At 41.4% G+C, this 16855-nt stretch overlaps 1 protein-coding gene across 1 annotated transcript in view; it reads left to right on the top strand.

Moving 5' to 3' along the window:
- LOC107222983 overlaps positions 1-16855 on the top strand; it is a 65374-nt gene that overhangs the window by 29850 nt on the left and 18669 nt on the right. Inside the window, exons 5-13 of the mRNA XM_046744074.1 lie at positions 791-929; positions 1959-2048; positions 8312-8428; positions 10647-10816; positions 11950-12140; positions 13989-14021; positions 14485-14615; positions 14923-15151; positions 15843-16043. Of these exons, the coding sequence (XP_046600030.1) occupies positions 791-929; positions 1959-2048; positions 8312-8428; positions 10647-10816; positions 11950-12140; positions 13989-14021; positions 14485-14615; positions 14923-15151; positions 15843-16043 (1301 nt within the window). The remainder of the gene's footprint in view (positions 1-790; positions 930-1958; positions 2049-8311; positions 8429-10646; positions 10817-11949; positions 12141-13988; positions 14022-14484; positions 14616-14922; positions 15152-15842; positions 16044-16855) is intronic.

Raw genomic sequence — 16855 nt, 5'->3', positions numbered from 1 at the left:
TGCCATTTCTCAGCTTTTCATATAATTTATAAATATTTTTCTGTATCAATGTAGGGTAAATACGCAAATAATACTATGTACCCTCGGTCAAGATATGAAAACAAAAAACGAACAAACATCTTTCCATCATATCTAAATCCGAAGTTTGTTCGTTGAAAAAATTCAGGTTTCGTGAGACCCGTTACCTGTTACATTTTCGTTTCCCATTCCTTTTCATTTCTCGGAACTCTCTTATCGGTATCTCTGTCCCAAAAGTTCGAAGGTCAAAACATTCAGAATCTAACAATAAGAATCGGACGATCTGTAATATTGCAAGAAATACTCTCTCCTCGACTTCGTCCAAGTTTGATCACGATCGTCGTCAATGTTTGAGTTTGAGCCAATGGTGCTCGAAGAGACGAGAGTCAACTGGTGCGACAAGAACACGGTTTCGAAGAGTTCCCAGCGGTATAACGATCTGCCTCTCGGAGAAAACACGGCTCCTTAGACCTCGTGTATATATACGTGTATCCCCCGAATCAGACGCGCGGTAATCCGTTTCAAGTCTGTTTACACGCGCAGAAACGCAAACCCGAATTCCTCTGAGCCGGGACGCGTGGCTGATGGAGATATTGACTCGTTTCACTGGCGGCACTTTGCACCGCACGTAAGGTGCGTTACATGCACTCGCAAACAAACATCGACACGCCGCACACTCCGATTGCCGACGACTTCGGCGTTCGGCCGGAAATTGATCCGCAAACAGCGAGCAACAATAATATATGTGTATATTTTTATTTTTGCCCATTTGGTCGACGATCGTCAGGACGGTTCCGGCCAATGGATCAGCCTGGATTCGGAGCTGGAGATGAGAGGTGGCGAAGTAGTTGGTACGAAAGCACCGACGGGACACATGCTGCTGATCGATTGTCGGTTCGAGCTGCCTTTTGGTAAGTTTTCGAGCGAATCGCCGCGTTAACGGCGAACATTTTTAACCCTCTACTTGGATTATGCATATTTATATACGATTATTAACATTGACACTGCAACGGTAAACGTTTACATACGTGCGTATATATAAATATATTTTACATATAATACACACAAACCGTATTACATACCCGTGTCCTACAGCTATGTATAAAAATCCCGCGTAGATTTATGACGGAGGAAAATTTTCTTTTTCCTTCACTTTTTCCTCCTTCCTATCGTATCTTCTCGTCGGTATTTTTTCGGCTACGTGCCGAAAGAGAGAGAGAGAGAGAAAGAGAGAGGTTACGGCGGTTCATTGTCGCCTCACGACGAAGAGATCTGGAAGGGTTGAAAGAGGTCGTCTCGTTCCGTTCTTGGTCAGTCAAAGTCCTTCGGGCTGATTTGGGGACGGCAGCTGGAAGCTGGGGAAGAAAAGCATTTCACCGGCCACTTCTTGAGCAACAATAAAAGGATAGGAATAGTGATTCCGTCTCGGTCAAGGGCTAAGCAAGCAAGAGGCTCGCGAAGCGGAATGGCATTTTCAATTTTCTCGAATTCTGTGTGCTCTGCTCTGTAATCGGTGAAAGTAAGCGAAAGTCTGATCGAAGAACGGCGGATACGTAAGCAAAGTTCCGTGGCTAACAATATCGCGAACGGTTAATTACGTGACTCGGTTGTTTCATCCAATTAACGCCGGGACAAGTCGAGCGTGGGCGATGATAACGCCTCGCTATCAGCTTCGGGAAGGTTGCAGTTGCTATTATATTTCCCCGCAGCTGAATCTCTCTCTCTCTCTCTCTCTCTCTCTCTTTCTCTCCCATTCTTTCTCGCGGAACTTGTGTAGCACAGCGGCGTACGCAATATCGCGGTACGAGATTGCGAAACGAGACGAAAAGGAGAAAGGAAAAAGAAAGGAGAAAGGAAAAACCCCCTTGTCCCGAATTCAATCCATATTATTATCATTCGCGAACGTATCGTAGAATTTTGATTAATCGTTAACCAATCAGGAAAGTGTGACCCTCCGACCGGATGGAAATCTCTGCTAAGAAGCGAAACGGCTATGAAGTTGAGAGCGGCTCGGCCCACGTGCGGCTCAGGTACCTTCACACGTCATTCTCAAACCCATCGATATTACCATATATTGTATTTGTTTTTTCTTTTTTAACTTTCTTTCTTTCTTTAGTTTTACCACAGTGTAGACCGACGACGAGCCGTTCATTCGGTACGCGGCCGAAGATTGATGTGAAAAATTTCGTGAGGTTGGGCAATAATTCAGTATCTTATTCCGATCGTGGACTTATTGTTTTTAGTATTTTTTATTTATTTATTGTTTTTTCTGTTTCGATATGATTTTTCAAACGTGCCTACGCGCAATCTTTTTTTTCTTTTCTTCTCCCCTTTTGTTTTCCGAATAAATATACTTGGTTCGGTTTCTAGATATGGAACAATTTCATTCACTCTGGGAAAAAAGTTTGTCAAATTTAATACCTCGTGGCAGCTCGGAAGCCAGCTGGGAATAACTTCGTTACAGCTTCACGCGAACTGCACGAACGCGTTCGAAATTTAATCCTGTTTCTCTTCAGTATGAAGATTTACCGTAGAAAAGACTGCTTCAATTTTCCGTTCTGCTCCTGTTTTTATTTCCGATTCATTTATTCTCTTTCACGTTGCGTCGTTTTCTCGCACTGTTCCAATCTCTTATGCAGCGCGCTGTATATGTATTCAGCGACGTAGAGAACCGTGTTCGAACGGAAGCACATTTGCCAGAGTTGAACCTCGTTTGGTTAATCGCATATTTAGCTGACGATCCTCGAACGAACGGCCGACCACGTTAATCTACACCTTGTAATTAGTCGATTTTTACCCTTTCCACCCCTTCTTGCTCGCCATGCCACTGCACCACTTAATTACTACTGTTATACAAACTTCCGTGTGCTTTTCAAACGTCCCTATAACATATGTCGCCTATCATGTTATATTATAAATGTACCACACGTATTGAAAATCTCCAAAGTTATACGTGTTACGTACCTATTATAATACACTGGATGATCATGTCCCTGTTCGTGCTCACCATACGTTCGAAACCCCGTTCGTCATCGACCACCCACGTACATGTTCCAAGGCAAAGGTACATATCATGCTATCGAAATGCATCGACTTTTCATAGTAAATGCAACGCTCGCGACGGAAGCTCCCCGATACCACTTCTTGAAGGAAAAGATTTCCACGACGGCGGTAAGTTCGATAATTTTCCTCCACCGAGCGTACAATGGATACTTTTCTCGCTATGTACCTGATCGTATTATGTATCCTACATTCTGTATGTACGAAAGTATATTATACCCACTTGTATGCATAATATAAAGGTACCTGCCTACCTGTCAGCGATTCGATTTGGTGTCGTACAAAAGCTTGAGGCCTTCCGATTAATCGAACGCCAAATTTTCATGCTTTAAGTTGTGCTCTTGTTGTTAACTTCGTATAGCATATGTTTTGTTTCAATTCCGAATCATCCAGTGTATTAATTGAGAGAAACTTTTCATTGGCATCTAGTGGATATGGGTTAGAAACTGAGATTCAGATTCTGGAAAGCAATTTGTGCAACTATTTTTGCTCGGTGTCATTTTCAACTATTTTCACGAATATGGAAATACGAGAGGAAGCAAAACAATCCAACAGCACAAGCCCAACTAGCACCATTCCCACACAGAAGCACTGCATTTTGATGAACATTTCTCTACATATCTTTTCAAAATTACCTCTGTCATATCAATATGTGTGCACTTATATATATTATACAAATTTACAAATGAAACAAGTGAATATATTCGATGTTTTCTTTTTCTTCTTCTCGATATTGATGAACATCGCTGTTTGATATTGCTATATACTATTTGATGTTCTATTCTCTGTCTTTTCGATAAAAAATAAAAAAAAATCTCTGTATTGATGTTACCGTTTTATAAAACTTGTAAAAAAATTCTAAAACAAAATTTAAAGTCTACAAACGTCAGAAAGTATAACGAACAGGGCTCACTTTTACGTTTAACAGTAAAAAAAAAAAGTGACATAACAAACACCAGGCTTTTAAATTGAACTTGATTCTCAAACTCGAGAAAAAAAAGAGTCTAGATACAGGAACAGTGGTTGAATGAATGAAATTTATCGACTTTGAAAATTACGAGCACTTGTGTGTTTCGTTGAACGACTCTGAAGCAGTAAATGAATTCGCACGCAATATATGACAGAATTGTAGTCGCAGATTTTAGATAGAAAATCATTGCCACTTTGAAAGCATCAAAAATCACGTGCTAGCAGTGGCGCGGCAATAGCATCGATGGGGCGCGAATTATTGTCGTTATCTAACTCGGAGTGTGCTGAGTGAATTATTTGGAAGGTACCTGCGGTCGATGCATTGGGGCTTAAGCTATGGCTGCGACACTGTATGAGTATAATTCTATTTCTACTCATTCCTTCTCATTCTTTATAGTTCACCTGTCCGTATACCCGTACGTAAATAAACGTGTTTTCGGCCTATAATAATATTAATCTTGTTCGTTTCGGACGAATTCTCATGACGTAGGTATATACCCATAAAACTAGTACGCTTCACGCTGGTAGGTTATGCAAACAAAGTATTAATTGACATTTATTGATATTGAAATTGGCAAAACCAGCCTGCATCAAAGACTTTAAAACCTAATCATACCCTCAGTAGAAAGTAATCAGGTATAACCTGTTCAAGGGAGTACATGCAGTTTTTACAACGTAAAATTTTCTGTCTCTGATAAATTGGATTATCGAGGAAAGCTGTGTGTGTTCTCTTAAGCATGCACGCAAAAGCACGTGTTTCACAGATTTAATACAAGATCGAAGCCCGCTGCGTAACGAAACATGTCAACACCAACAAATATTCGATCTCTGCAGGATGTTAGGACTGGGAAAATTCACGCTTACAATTAATTTGAAATCGATTTTATTTCCTGCGGTATTCACAATAATAACTCACCCGTAGAAACGTAGAGTACCTGAATTAGGACGATATAGTCACAGGATAATTGTAGTTATACATAGTTATATACAAATACAAGTTATTCAATAATCGAGGTCGAATTTCATTGCTCGTTTGCCTGAATTACGATTGTATGATTATCATCCCACCCATCACAGTAAAGAGTGTTAACGATGTTAGAAAAGTGGTTATAGAGCATATTGTAATTAGGAAATGGAAAAATATCCAGGATGTACGACCTGCGACTATTCCCATTTCTAAAAACCTTTTTTTCTCGACTTTACAGATGCGAGGTATATATTTTTTTTTTTTTTTTTGTGAAACCTTGCCAAGTGTCAGGTCAATACAGCCTTCGCATCTTGATTTGTTCTCTTTTGCACATCGCCTGCCTTTTTACAAAAGACGATGATGCCTTTGAGACTAAACGGAAAAACTAATTCGCTGGACCAATAAATTTTAGTGTTAATGTGCAGACAGAAGAAAGTTTATTGCAATAAATAGAATGTTAAAAAGTTTAACTAACGGGTTTGCTAAGTTGGGAAGCTGACTTCGCTATATTTAAAAAAGCTTTGTTATTTCAGTGTGAATTTTCGCTTTGACAGCCGAAATTCTAGCTATCTCTATATTGGGACTAAAATTTGCCAGTCTAGCGAATTGTTTTTTTTTTTTTTTTCGTGCACAGCACAATTCGAGAATGAAGTTAACCGGTGGTTTTCCGCATTTGAAAATTGATAATAAATGAAAAAAATAATCACAATTTGTCTCAGCTCACCCCGCGGAAATATTCCACCGAGTTCGTGGCATGCAAAAGCAAAGTGATTCGAAACTGAGAAGGCATATTTATAGCAGAGGGGTTGCCACCCTCGACGAGTCGCTCACGGAGTTGAAAATTACTAAGCGCGTGCAGTGGGAGAAACACGGAATTCAAGTTTTTTGCTACTGAAAAGTTTTATTATTCTAAGCTCCAAAGTGAAAGGAATACGATGCTTTAACTACGCGCGCGCACGAAGCGTAGCGAAGGCGTGAGAAGAGAAGAAAACGAGATCTAGAGAAAAAAAATAAATAAAAAATAATAACGGTATGAAAAAAAAAATAATAAAATAACGCCAGCAAGCTGATTATGGTTGCGCGAAAACGACTCCCTCGAGATTTTAACTTATTTACCGTTATACATATATACATTACATGTATATGTAGCAGGTATAAAAGGCATAACACTGTATACACGGAGCCCTCTGTGACACATATATACATATATACGTATACATAACAATACATTGTTTTGTGTAAAATCAGTGTAGCATCTGTGTATGTTCGTATGTATTCAGAAACATTCACACATTTACTTATAATGCGTACTAGACTGTGTCAAAAAAATTAACCATCTTTTTTTCAAATTCCCAATGACCAAAAAAAGGTGCGTTCGAAGTCTTAGCTCTTAATATTAATATTCAGAGGTGTCTCATTGCGATTTTCTACAATTTCATTTCCGTTCTACTTATATCCGCTGAAATTTTCACCACTTTACCGTACGTTTCACGTGACGGAAGTGTGGGCTGCAAAATAATGCAAACGTTCAGGGGGATCAAAGGTTTCTAGTTGCGTTCGAAATGAGTTTTCAGTTCTACTACTTTTTATTTCTGAGAAAAGGAAACGACTCCGCTTTTCCGTGGGTCTTTTGACGCGTTCGGATGATTATTTTTGCTAGAGAAATTACAACCGAGGAACAAAGTGGCAATCGACGCTCCCGTCGTGTCGAGATGATTCGTTTTCTGTTGGTTGTAGCTCATTCCTTTGTTTCGCGGTAAAAGGCCTGGATTGCAAATGACAACGAGAATGAATAAATTCAAATGAAGTACTTCCCTCACTTTTTATACCCCGGCCCCGCAAAGTTCGGAGTGAAGAAGTCCGAAAGACAGAGAGATAGCTACGTAGGCATCGCACAGGGTGTAAGATACTTGTTACGTGTTCCGAAAGTCGAGCTACTCCCCCGAGACCATTGGCAAAGTTTACACGCGAACTGAGCGCAGCCGAATGAACTGAAGCAATTAAAGCCATAACGATAGTAATAAAAATAATAATGTAAATAATAAAATTGTAACGTTCGGACATCAATTAATGACGAAAGTCAAAGCCGAGGAAAAGCCAAGGTGGAATCGGCCAGGTAGATATCAAATTGTCCCAGAGCGGGATGACGTTTCGTTGAAACGTTCTACATGCAGGGAAAAAATTGTAATGTAGATTTTAAATCTCCCGTTGTAAATATATGGACAGCACTTTATTCGAGTCAAATCTACCTGAGCATATTGTAACTCTTACTATTGGTTTTGTAACTCTTATTATCGGATTTGTAAATCTTGCCAAAATTGCTGTAGATTTAACTCGAACAAAGTGCTGTCCATATATTCACCACAGGCGATGTAAAACGTACAATATTTTTCTAACCGTGTACGTTTTAAAAATTTTACAGCGGTGGCTTGAAGGGAGGAGAGAACAGAAGGACCTCTTCGCGACTTGACCTTTTTTTCTAATTGCATGCCGGGTGAAGTTAAAACCTGGTGGTAAAAATAAACCTCTGTTCCCAGTAGAATTGGTGTCTCGTTTTATTTCGCATTCTGTGTAACTGTACGAAAGGCCAACCAGAAAGGCGTAGGTACCGATGAAGTACCTTCACACCTTGCGCGTTGAGTATGCCGACCCTTTGAACCTCTCGGGGAAGATATCGAGTAACACATAAAAAACGGACAAATCCAAAAACTTTCCTCCGTACTCGTTGGCCAGACCGGAACCTGAAATGAGACTGCGCGATGAGATGTAAATCAGAGAGCTCCGGTTGACACGTTTCTCGAGGGATCGTGGGCAATTGTGGAGGGTGCAGCTTGTAACAGAGACAGTTAACTGTAATCGAATATCGGACGAAACGTGCCGAGAGTCAATGGAACTTGAGAAATGGTTCTGCGAATCTCATACAATGAGAAATTACTTGAGCTTTAAATTCACAATCAGTAGCGAGCGAAGGTCCGCACAGCCTGAGAGGCGAAAAAATTTTCTGTGAAAGATTTTCGTATTTACCGTTCGTTCATTACTTTGGAAGGAGAGGATTAACAGCTGTAATTACTAGGCTTGTTTTTTTTCAAACACATTCCTTTCTGGGATGGTAAGGTCCCCCAAGCGCATTACGTCGATGTATAAAACTTTCGTCGTTATATATGTGAATATTTCGCGAATTAATTAATCAGTCATTTTTAAGCAATGTCCCTGAAAGACATGTCATCCGTACACTCTCCTCTCGACTAATCACGGACCGTGAAGGAGTGAATTCATAATTTGTTTTCTGTTCGAAAGACCCAGAAAATACAGAAGCAGCGGACCTTCAAAGGAAGTTGGAACTGTTGAACAATATAATGGGTCAGGAGGCGAGAGCGGAGCAGGCACGACGACAGATATTGTACACAGGACACTGTGAGTATCAGTAAATTATCTTCACCATTCAAATTCATGGCGATAATCAATCATCTACGAGTATTTACGTCAATTTTTCACGTTTAAAAACGAACCAATCGTGTACGGTAATCTTGAAAATCTTATGCAAGAATGCTTTTCATCCCCGTTAGATGAAAATCTGGAACCGCAGGGCTGCCCGGCAAATTTATCTTGCAACGACGTAAAGCTTGGGTATAATGTTGAGTTTGCTTTGACTGGGTTAATTTTGAATTTTAGCAGCCTAAGGTGAAGTCTCGTGGGCTGTTTATAGCCACGAGTTGCGCTCTTCGGATCCTCACTATCTTTAGATCCTCTTTACCCGGTGGTACGAGACGTCTGGAAGCGTTAATATCCGTTTTCAGTATAAAGCTCTTGATAAGTATAATGCGAAGCCGACATAAGTTTCTTTTATACGATTCGTCGCCGAGCGAATTATACAGCAACACAAGTTCAGCTCGACTCTTATATCGAGTGTACAATAGTATAAAAATACATTGGCACGAAAGTATCGTCTTGGAAACGATCAAGTGCCGCGACTGTTTCATTAATCACTGCGCGATATCGATTTGACGTGTTCAAACGGCATTTCCTTGCTCCGCAGGTATGAATTATACTCCGAGTGTTATGTAATGAAAAACTACCGAATTCCCTCTCTATCACGAACCGTTGCTGAGTAGCGTGACGATGGGTGATCATTTCTTTTATCCTACGTACAATATCTCTCATATATATGTATACACATATTTCATCGGAACAATCAGCAATCGCCCCAAACTATCTGCCACTGTATCTTACAATGTGGAAGCCAAAGCTAACCGATAATCCCACGCATCTTCGTCCGCATGTGAGTATACACCCACCTATCGACTGGTAATAAATTCCCGAAATCCCACAAGCTATGTCCCATTCCTCGAGGAAATCGCGGTCGTCTGTTACATCTCCGCGAGCGTAACGCTTTCGGAGTCAATGACTCGGACCGCGAAGATAGTGGCATTAATCGTTAGTTTATATTGTAATCTTGCCGGAGTAAACCGTCCCTCGGTTAACAATAGGGGCTGGCTCGGTACCATCGCAAGGGTAAATTGTTTAAGTGTCAATCAGGATGGGTACCGAGTTGACGCACTTAGCTGAGGGCTAATTTTACCAGGAAGATGGAGAACAGCCTTCCCGCCCCTGCGAGCCTCGAATGAACAAACATCGAGCGACCCGGCATGAGCAAGGACCTCTACTCGGAATAATAAACGCGGCCCCCGCCATTCCCCGTCTCTGCGAAACTCTTGTACAGTAGTCAAAACTCGTGTTAGGTCAGGCTGCAGCGCGGCGTGGCTGACTCGATGCTGAGCGTACCTACTGCGCCACGTCTCTACGTCGAGCTTAACGGACGTGGGAACCGAACTGTAAAGCTCTAATTGGCGGATAGAGACGTGTAAGGGTGGTCCGCCGCCAATCAGGGACTGCTAATTTGTCTTCGAAGCGTAGGGAGGTCGGTTGACAGGGATGGATCAAAATTCACCTGTCTAACACGTCGTTCGGAGATGAGAGGATCGCGTCATCTGCGTTTAATCCTCTCGTTTGACGTGGGTCGCGTTTTGTAAACTATTTGATTTCCTCGACACCGACTTTGCATCGAGACTTGTATCATCTTCGGTAGAACAAACGACAATTTTTTGCTTCTCCGAAAAGCGCAGATGAAACAAAGCTCTGCTGAGAAATAACCATTTGAGCAAGAACTCCGACGCACTAATGAATTTCTTCGATTTTGCTTTGCGTATATACAGTCAGACACGTCGAATCATTAGCGTCTGATTTACAGATTCGCATAGAAAGTGACTGAGGAATTTTAAATACAATGAGCATTTAAACAGCGCTTCTTTCAGATGGTATCAAGATTAATAGATAATTTTCATAGAGAAACCGAGGAAGTTTTTGCCCTAGAACATTACACTTTGACTCGCGGGACTTTGAAAAGAGTCTTCAAGCTTTCTTTGCTTGTTTTACTTGAAGTTTACTCGAGTAAAAGTATTGTCGCGGGTAGCTAGAAGCTGCGGTAAGGCTTGGCGTATAATAAAAGCACAGCCTTTGCAGTTGGGAACTCCTTTACACCTCCAGTATTCACCTCAACTAGTACGCCACGTCCCCGCAAACCAGCGGGTCTTGACCCGTTAATATCGTGTTAAATTGGACTGATTAATTTCAGCTGGGTACTCCGAGGACTCGGACTACACGTCGGATTTAAACTACCCGGTCGGTGGCCAGGGCGCGAATAGCTCCGCCTCCCAGTTTCGCACCGCTGCAAACCAACTGGCCACTCCGCAGCGATCGTTGGAAACATCGAGGGAAAATAGCTACGAGAGGGACGATCATCAGGTTGAGTTGTGCACATTTTTCCCACCACTTTAAAGACCACCGTTAGTCACACGTACGCAGGTGAACCCACACATCCGTATAACGTCCGTGGCACACGTCAGGTGTAAAACGTTCCGAAAGATAAGCCCGCGAGCCAAATTGCAGCACTGCAGTGTGGAAATAACGTTGGGCCAATTGATTGGATTGACTCGGTATCGATCTGTGCATTCGGCGGACCGCGTATCATCCACGTGGCGAACGTGTTATTTCTGTCGCCTAGGGAGCTTATAAGCTTGGGTAAAAAGGCGAGTGTCAAAGAGGCGCAGCAGCGATCTATCGATCGGTTAAGGGGGGATTTGCTGCTTTTGGTGCTCGCCTCGTGAACGCAGCTTTGCGAATAACCGCGTGTTAACAGCTGGTAGTTTGTATTCGATCAATTTCAATTAAAAACAAAGTGGTTAACGTATAACGGTCAAAAGTCGGCAGCGTACGACTGCCGTGCGATTACAGGTACAGAATTCTCTTGCCTCGTTGAATCTGTTAATCCATCCATTTTACTGCTACGCTGCACGGTATTGCAATTAGTTTGCCCGCGGCTCTTGTAGAAATTCGCTAGTTCTCCGTTCGCTATGTGTGTGCGGCTCAACGAGGACTGCATTAGCTCCCTAAATAACTTTACATTCAATTGAATATTGCCACCGTTGTTATTATCGCGCAGGTCTGCTGCACTTGTACGTTATTATTTTTTCTAATTCGCTTTACGATGTGCACTGGAAATGGTAATGCGGTGTTGAATTTAAAACCTGAGCTCGAAATTTTACACACCAGTCCGGTCCACGTAAATTGATATATGACTTTACTTGAACAAGTGAAACACTTGACGATGCTAAACTCGTTTTAATTTTATTCGAATTGTTCGGTAATTTTGCCAGGCTCGGTAATAATACGGTGTGCATACTTACCGCGAAAGGTACAATTTGAGGATATCAATGCGTGATTAAATTAGTCCTGTAACAGGCAAGCTTCCGTCGACTCGGAAGTTAAACGATACATTAACGAGGTTAATAATTGAGAATGACAAGTATATAGTGTATTAAATTGGTTAATAGGAGCGAAGCTCAGTTCCTGGTTAACAGAGGCTTTACTCCCCTCAGATTCCAGCTACGGTTGGCGGTCGACTGACAGCTGGAAGTTACGGTGGGTACGGTGGTCGAGGACACAGTCCAAGGTACGATGAACCCTATCCCGAAGAGGGGCGTTCCGGGAGGTACACCACCTCTCATGTCGGCGAAAGTTCCGAGCCTTTGTTTTACAACAGCAGGCCGCGACACTACAAGGAATCCAGGTAACGCCCGATCACTTTGTTTGCGATGTTTGCACCAGAGCCAACGTGAAATTTAAAAGTAATTGATTTAACGATTGAATGTAGCGTCTCTGACTGGAAGGGATTTTTCGACGATGATGTGCCGAGAGACTCTGTGTGGTGTAAGAAATATGTGATAGCTATTTTCGTACCAAGGGCGTAAAGTATTACGCCCATGGTGCGAAAAATATTTTTCCGAAACGATGACGAAAAGTAGTGGACACTTGAGTCGTATTATTCGAAAGGTGTAAATTTATTCTGTAAAACGTTTTTATTACCCGTGGATTATTCCTTGATAAAAGTTCACCTACCATTTCACGTAACGAGCTGCAGGTATTGAGAGTTCATAAAATGTAACGCTTTGCGTTTAATTCACCGTTGCAAAAGCCATTAAAATCTAATCTATTTTCCTGGCTGTCGTCGAGTTGGAGTCTATGTTTCGAACGACCATCTCACTCGACGTACAAGTGGACACTCGAGCAGGCAGTCTCGTAATACCCCCTAGTCGTATAAGCCCTGGATTCTAGGCCAACGAAGGACTGATAAAACGTGAACCTCGACAAAGAGTCAGTTTCTTTTAACGTGTGCTCTTCTCGACGGAGTTTAGAAGGAAAAATAACAAGACGAAAGAACCGGGACTGGGAGACCTATTCTTGAGGAGCGAGCGAGACTCTTTCTTGTCTTCGAAACTCCTCAAACCTGTCTCTATGATTCAAGTGTTAATTATTTAGAATCTCGACGAATACTTGACTTAGTTGTGGATGTAGTACAGAGTCTCTCGCTAGTCAGAGATGTTCCTTGATTTCTAATAGCTGGATGGCGTCGTCTTCTCCCTCGCAGGAGAAGGTAACGTTGCCCACTCTCCTCGTAACTCTACCAGCGAGAAGTCTGAAACAAGGAATACCGCAATTAGTTTGATACTCGTACCGGCATAGCCTTCGCACTTAGTAGCTAGTCGTTTCAATCAGACAACAGCCTGAGGTAGCGATCGGTGATGATTTTGCCGGAATAACTGTCGTTTCGGTATTGTAGAATACACGTACGTAATGTAGGGTATGATAGAAAACTTTAGTGCCAGCTCACCGTTAATGTTTGACGATGATATAGCAGCTCGTGTATTATATTACTGATACAGAATTTCTGCATTGCAAAGAGCATGGATTGCTGGCCGAGTTCCGTGGCTAAACTGACTACAATATGCACTGTGCCCGGTTCGATATTGTGGAGTATTGACATAGTGCAATAGCATCGTAATATCGATTTCAAATAATTTGCGTTGCATCTATTTGTGCAGCCAGTTGAGACCCAGGACTTTGCCACGATGAAAATTAAGTTTATACAAAGTCGAGCAGACTCGGTGTAAAACGATCAGACGTTAATAGCAGCGCAACAGCATGAAGTACGTGTGTGTGTCGAAATTGTAAGAGATCGCATTCGAACGTAGAAATGTATTATGAATGTTCGTAAATCGTACAGGCTGCGGCACAAGAGGCTGCAACAATCATATCTTTGAAACATTTGTAGATGTTTTCTCATTCTCTTTCTTGTTCTACGTCTCCTTGAGTTACGTGTAAATGTTATTTGAGCAGGTAACGTACATAAGTACACCACTACACGTAGGTCTTATAAGGAAATGATTGTGCAAACATGATGTTATACTATACAGAAGCTTTCTTCAAAAGATTTAATTACCAAGAAAATACTATAGGCATTATGGTAATGAAATTTGAGCAGAGATTTTAATTTAGCTTGAATCTTAATTTGATTGTTTTTGTTTTTATGTTTTTTTTCCGTTCTTCTGACACGGTACTCATATTTTTCATGGAACAGACGGCGGAAGCACACGTGGGACCAGGACGACAGGTATGAGACTGGCCAAGTAAAAAATAGCTGAACATTTTCACTTTCTTGAATCACAAATTTTCATATGATACTCACTTCGAATAGTCGCAGCTGGAAACTTTCAAACACATACAACTTTAGTCGTCACTACATCGCATTTTTTCATTTCTAATATCACCGTTATACATCACATCGGTCAGCCCAAGGTGTTGAAGAAATTCAAAGAGGGGTCATTACGATTTGACCGACATGTTACTCATTACATATCGCATCCGTAGTCACATAGTTATACTAGTAACACTGGCTTGAATCACCTTCACGTATATATATTGATTACAATATGAATCGTTGAATGTAGCCTGAAGAATAGACGGCAAATGTTTCATCGCTGATTATAGTAATTATGGTCATTTAACATTCATTATCATGTTTCGAAAGTGATTTACTTGGTGGGGGAAATTTTTCATCCTCATTCTCGTTTCAGCCAGGACGGGTGGTACAGCGAAGGTTACCAAGACTACCATGGCACGCGGACCAAGGGAGAAGGCAGTATTTTCAGCGAATTGGATTTTCTCACGAGCACGACGACGACGAATACAGCCTCGAAAAAGAGAGGTACTTTCAGAAATAAATCAATCGACGTTCCCTCTCCGGCTCCCTACAGCTCCTTAGAGCTCCTTAGAATTATAATATACGTATATAAAGCCGAAATTTCCCGGGACGGCAGTAATTTTTTCTTACGACACCGAGTGCTTTTCCAAACTCTCGGGAAACTACAGATCAGATATTAAGTTCGGTCCGAAATTTCCCGGAGTTGTGAATTGCCATTTCTGAGGCATTCCTTCGTACTTCGAAGAATAGGTTGATACAAAAATGAACAATCCTCACGGTGCAAGGAATCGATTGTATTTAATTTTTCCAGACGCTCTTTACTCCGGATCCCAACGGAGGCCGTCGCTGGAACGACAGACGACTTTGTACGACGAGCATTCGCACTACCCTCAAGATTCGTACTTGAACAACCAGCATCCGGACGCGACGACGGACGCCAGGACGAGAAAGCTGAGCGCAACGTACCCCGAAAGCTTCACGGACATCAGTTATAACGAGTATTACGACCCCGTAACAGGATACGCCTACCAGGACGAGAGGTGAGTTACAGATTATTTCTCAGATAAAATTGATTATTGAACCTCGCTGCATGTCGAACCAATTTCTAGTGGAATTTGAACGACTGATAACCTCGAGCCAAGACTTTTCTCAAGCAGTTAGTGCCCTGTGCTAAATACATGGATTAATTAGCCTTTCTGCGTTATGGCTAATAGAATTTTTTATGATTTTAACTAACCTTTTGTACCCTGACTCCTTCGTATCTCTCCACACTCGTTCGGAGAGATATTGACGTCTCAGAAGTTGGAAGTGTCCTCAGCCTCGTGGTTCCAGAAAGTTTTTCTCCTTTCCAATGACGCAACAAAGTTTTGCATTCAGACAAAGATCCCGTGATATCGTTAGTACAGTAAAAATAAAATCATTTCGACGAAATTGAAAGTACCGAACACTGGAACGCTGCCAATAGTTCAAATTTCATGCGCCCAATATCGTTATTCGCTTCCAGTCGACCTTGATCCGCACCTCTAAAAATAAAGGAATCAGAAAAAAGTGATAAATCGAACAGCTCAATCCAGCGCATAATTGCATTTGGAAACTGGCATAACGGTCGTGGGTACTAATTACATGACTAAAATATAGAGCATCTAGTTACATGCAACCATAAATTTCATCTCATCGCAACTGTTATATATTCGCCTTACTGATGGATAACTGCGTCAATCGAAATTTCAGATACGGCCAAGACGAGGAGGACAGACAGTGGGATAGCGGGGGGAAGTGGTACCCACACGGTAGCACTCCTTATGAAAATTTTCGTAACCGTAGAAAAAATCTTCCTCAGAGACCTGCGTCTAGCATTGGAATCCATAGGCCGGAATATAGGCCAGCGGTCACCAGACAACGCAGTTATGACTCGGAGGAAATGGATTATAGGTAATTCGAAGAAAAAGGTTTTATCTAACAATAAGGCGTTGATTGCGACGTCAGATTCAGCATCATAATCGGTTTCTTGCTGGTTTTAATTGCACGATTCTTAAACCGTCGGACCAAACTTTCGTTGCACTACTTGAATATCTATTTATCACTAGTGATATTTTTTTTTTACTAAAAGTGTAGAGATCTGTATGATTTGTAAAGAAATTTCTCAACAGATGCTCGACATAACTTGGAATTTTGTAGCTCGATCCATGTTTATAAGCTCTGTCTATAAGGACGTCATAAAGTTTGCGATTGCTTATAATGCAAAAGCTCCCTCTTTTACTTTGACTGACGAGTAAGATCGACCAGCCTCGTCGTTGTCTGTTCAGCCAAATGTAAACTACTCGATAATTTGTATACACACGATTTGTACGCATGAGCAAGTATTCAAGTATCGTGCCACGTCGTGTGGGGATAGGAAGAAAAAAGAGCTACAAGGAAAGAAATAATATTAAAGCATCTGAGAATATTAATTTTTAATCAACTATTCAACATTGTTTTACTGGATTACTTGAAATATGATCTAGCATCGCAGATGCAAAGTTGAAGTTCGTTCGAATATATGAGAAAAAAATTTACTGTGTTATAGCTTTTGTATTTATAATTAAGCTCATTCGTTTCACAGATACATGTAGTAAAAAATAGAAAATAGTTATTTCAGTAAAACTGAAATAGCACTCAGCTCAAAATGGCGCAGGCACGAACCAGGATAAAAGTTAAGGGGACGCGTAAGCTTCTTAGTTTTGAAAATTATTGCCAACAATCCG

The sequence above is a fragment of the Neodiprion lecontei genome, chromosome 6 (assembly GCF_021901455.1).
Source record: "Neodiprion lecontei isolate iyNeoLeco1 chromosome 6, iyNeoLeco1.1, whole genome shotgun sequence".
NCBI lineage: Eukaryota > Metazoa > Arthropoda > Insecta > Hymenoptera > Diprionidae > Neodiprion > Neodiprion lecontei.
Note: the sequence above shows the minus strand (reverse complement) of the source record. Positions and strands in the feature narration are given on the sequence as shown.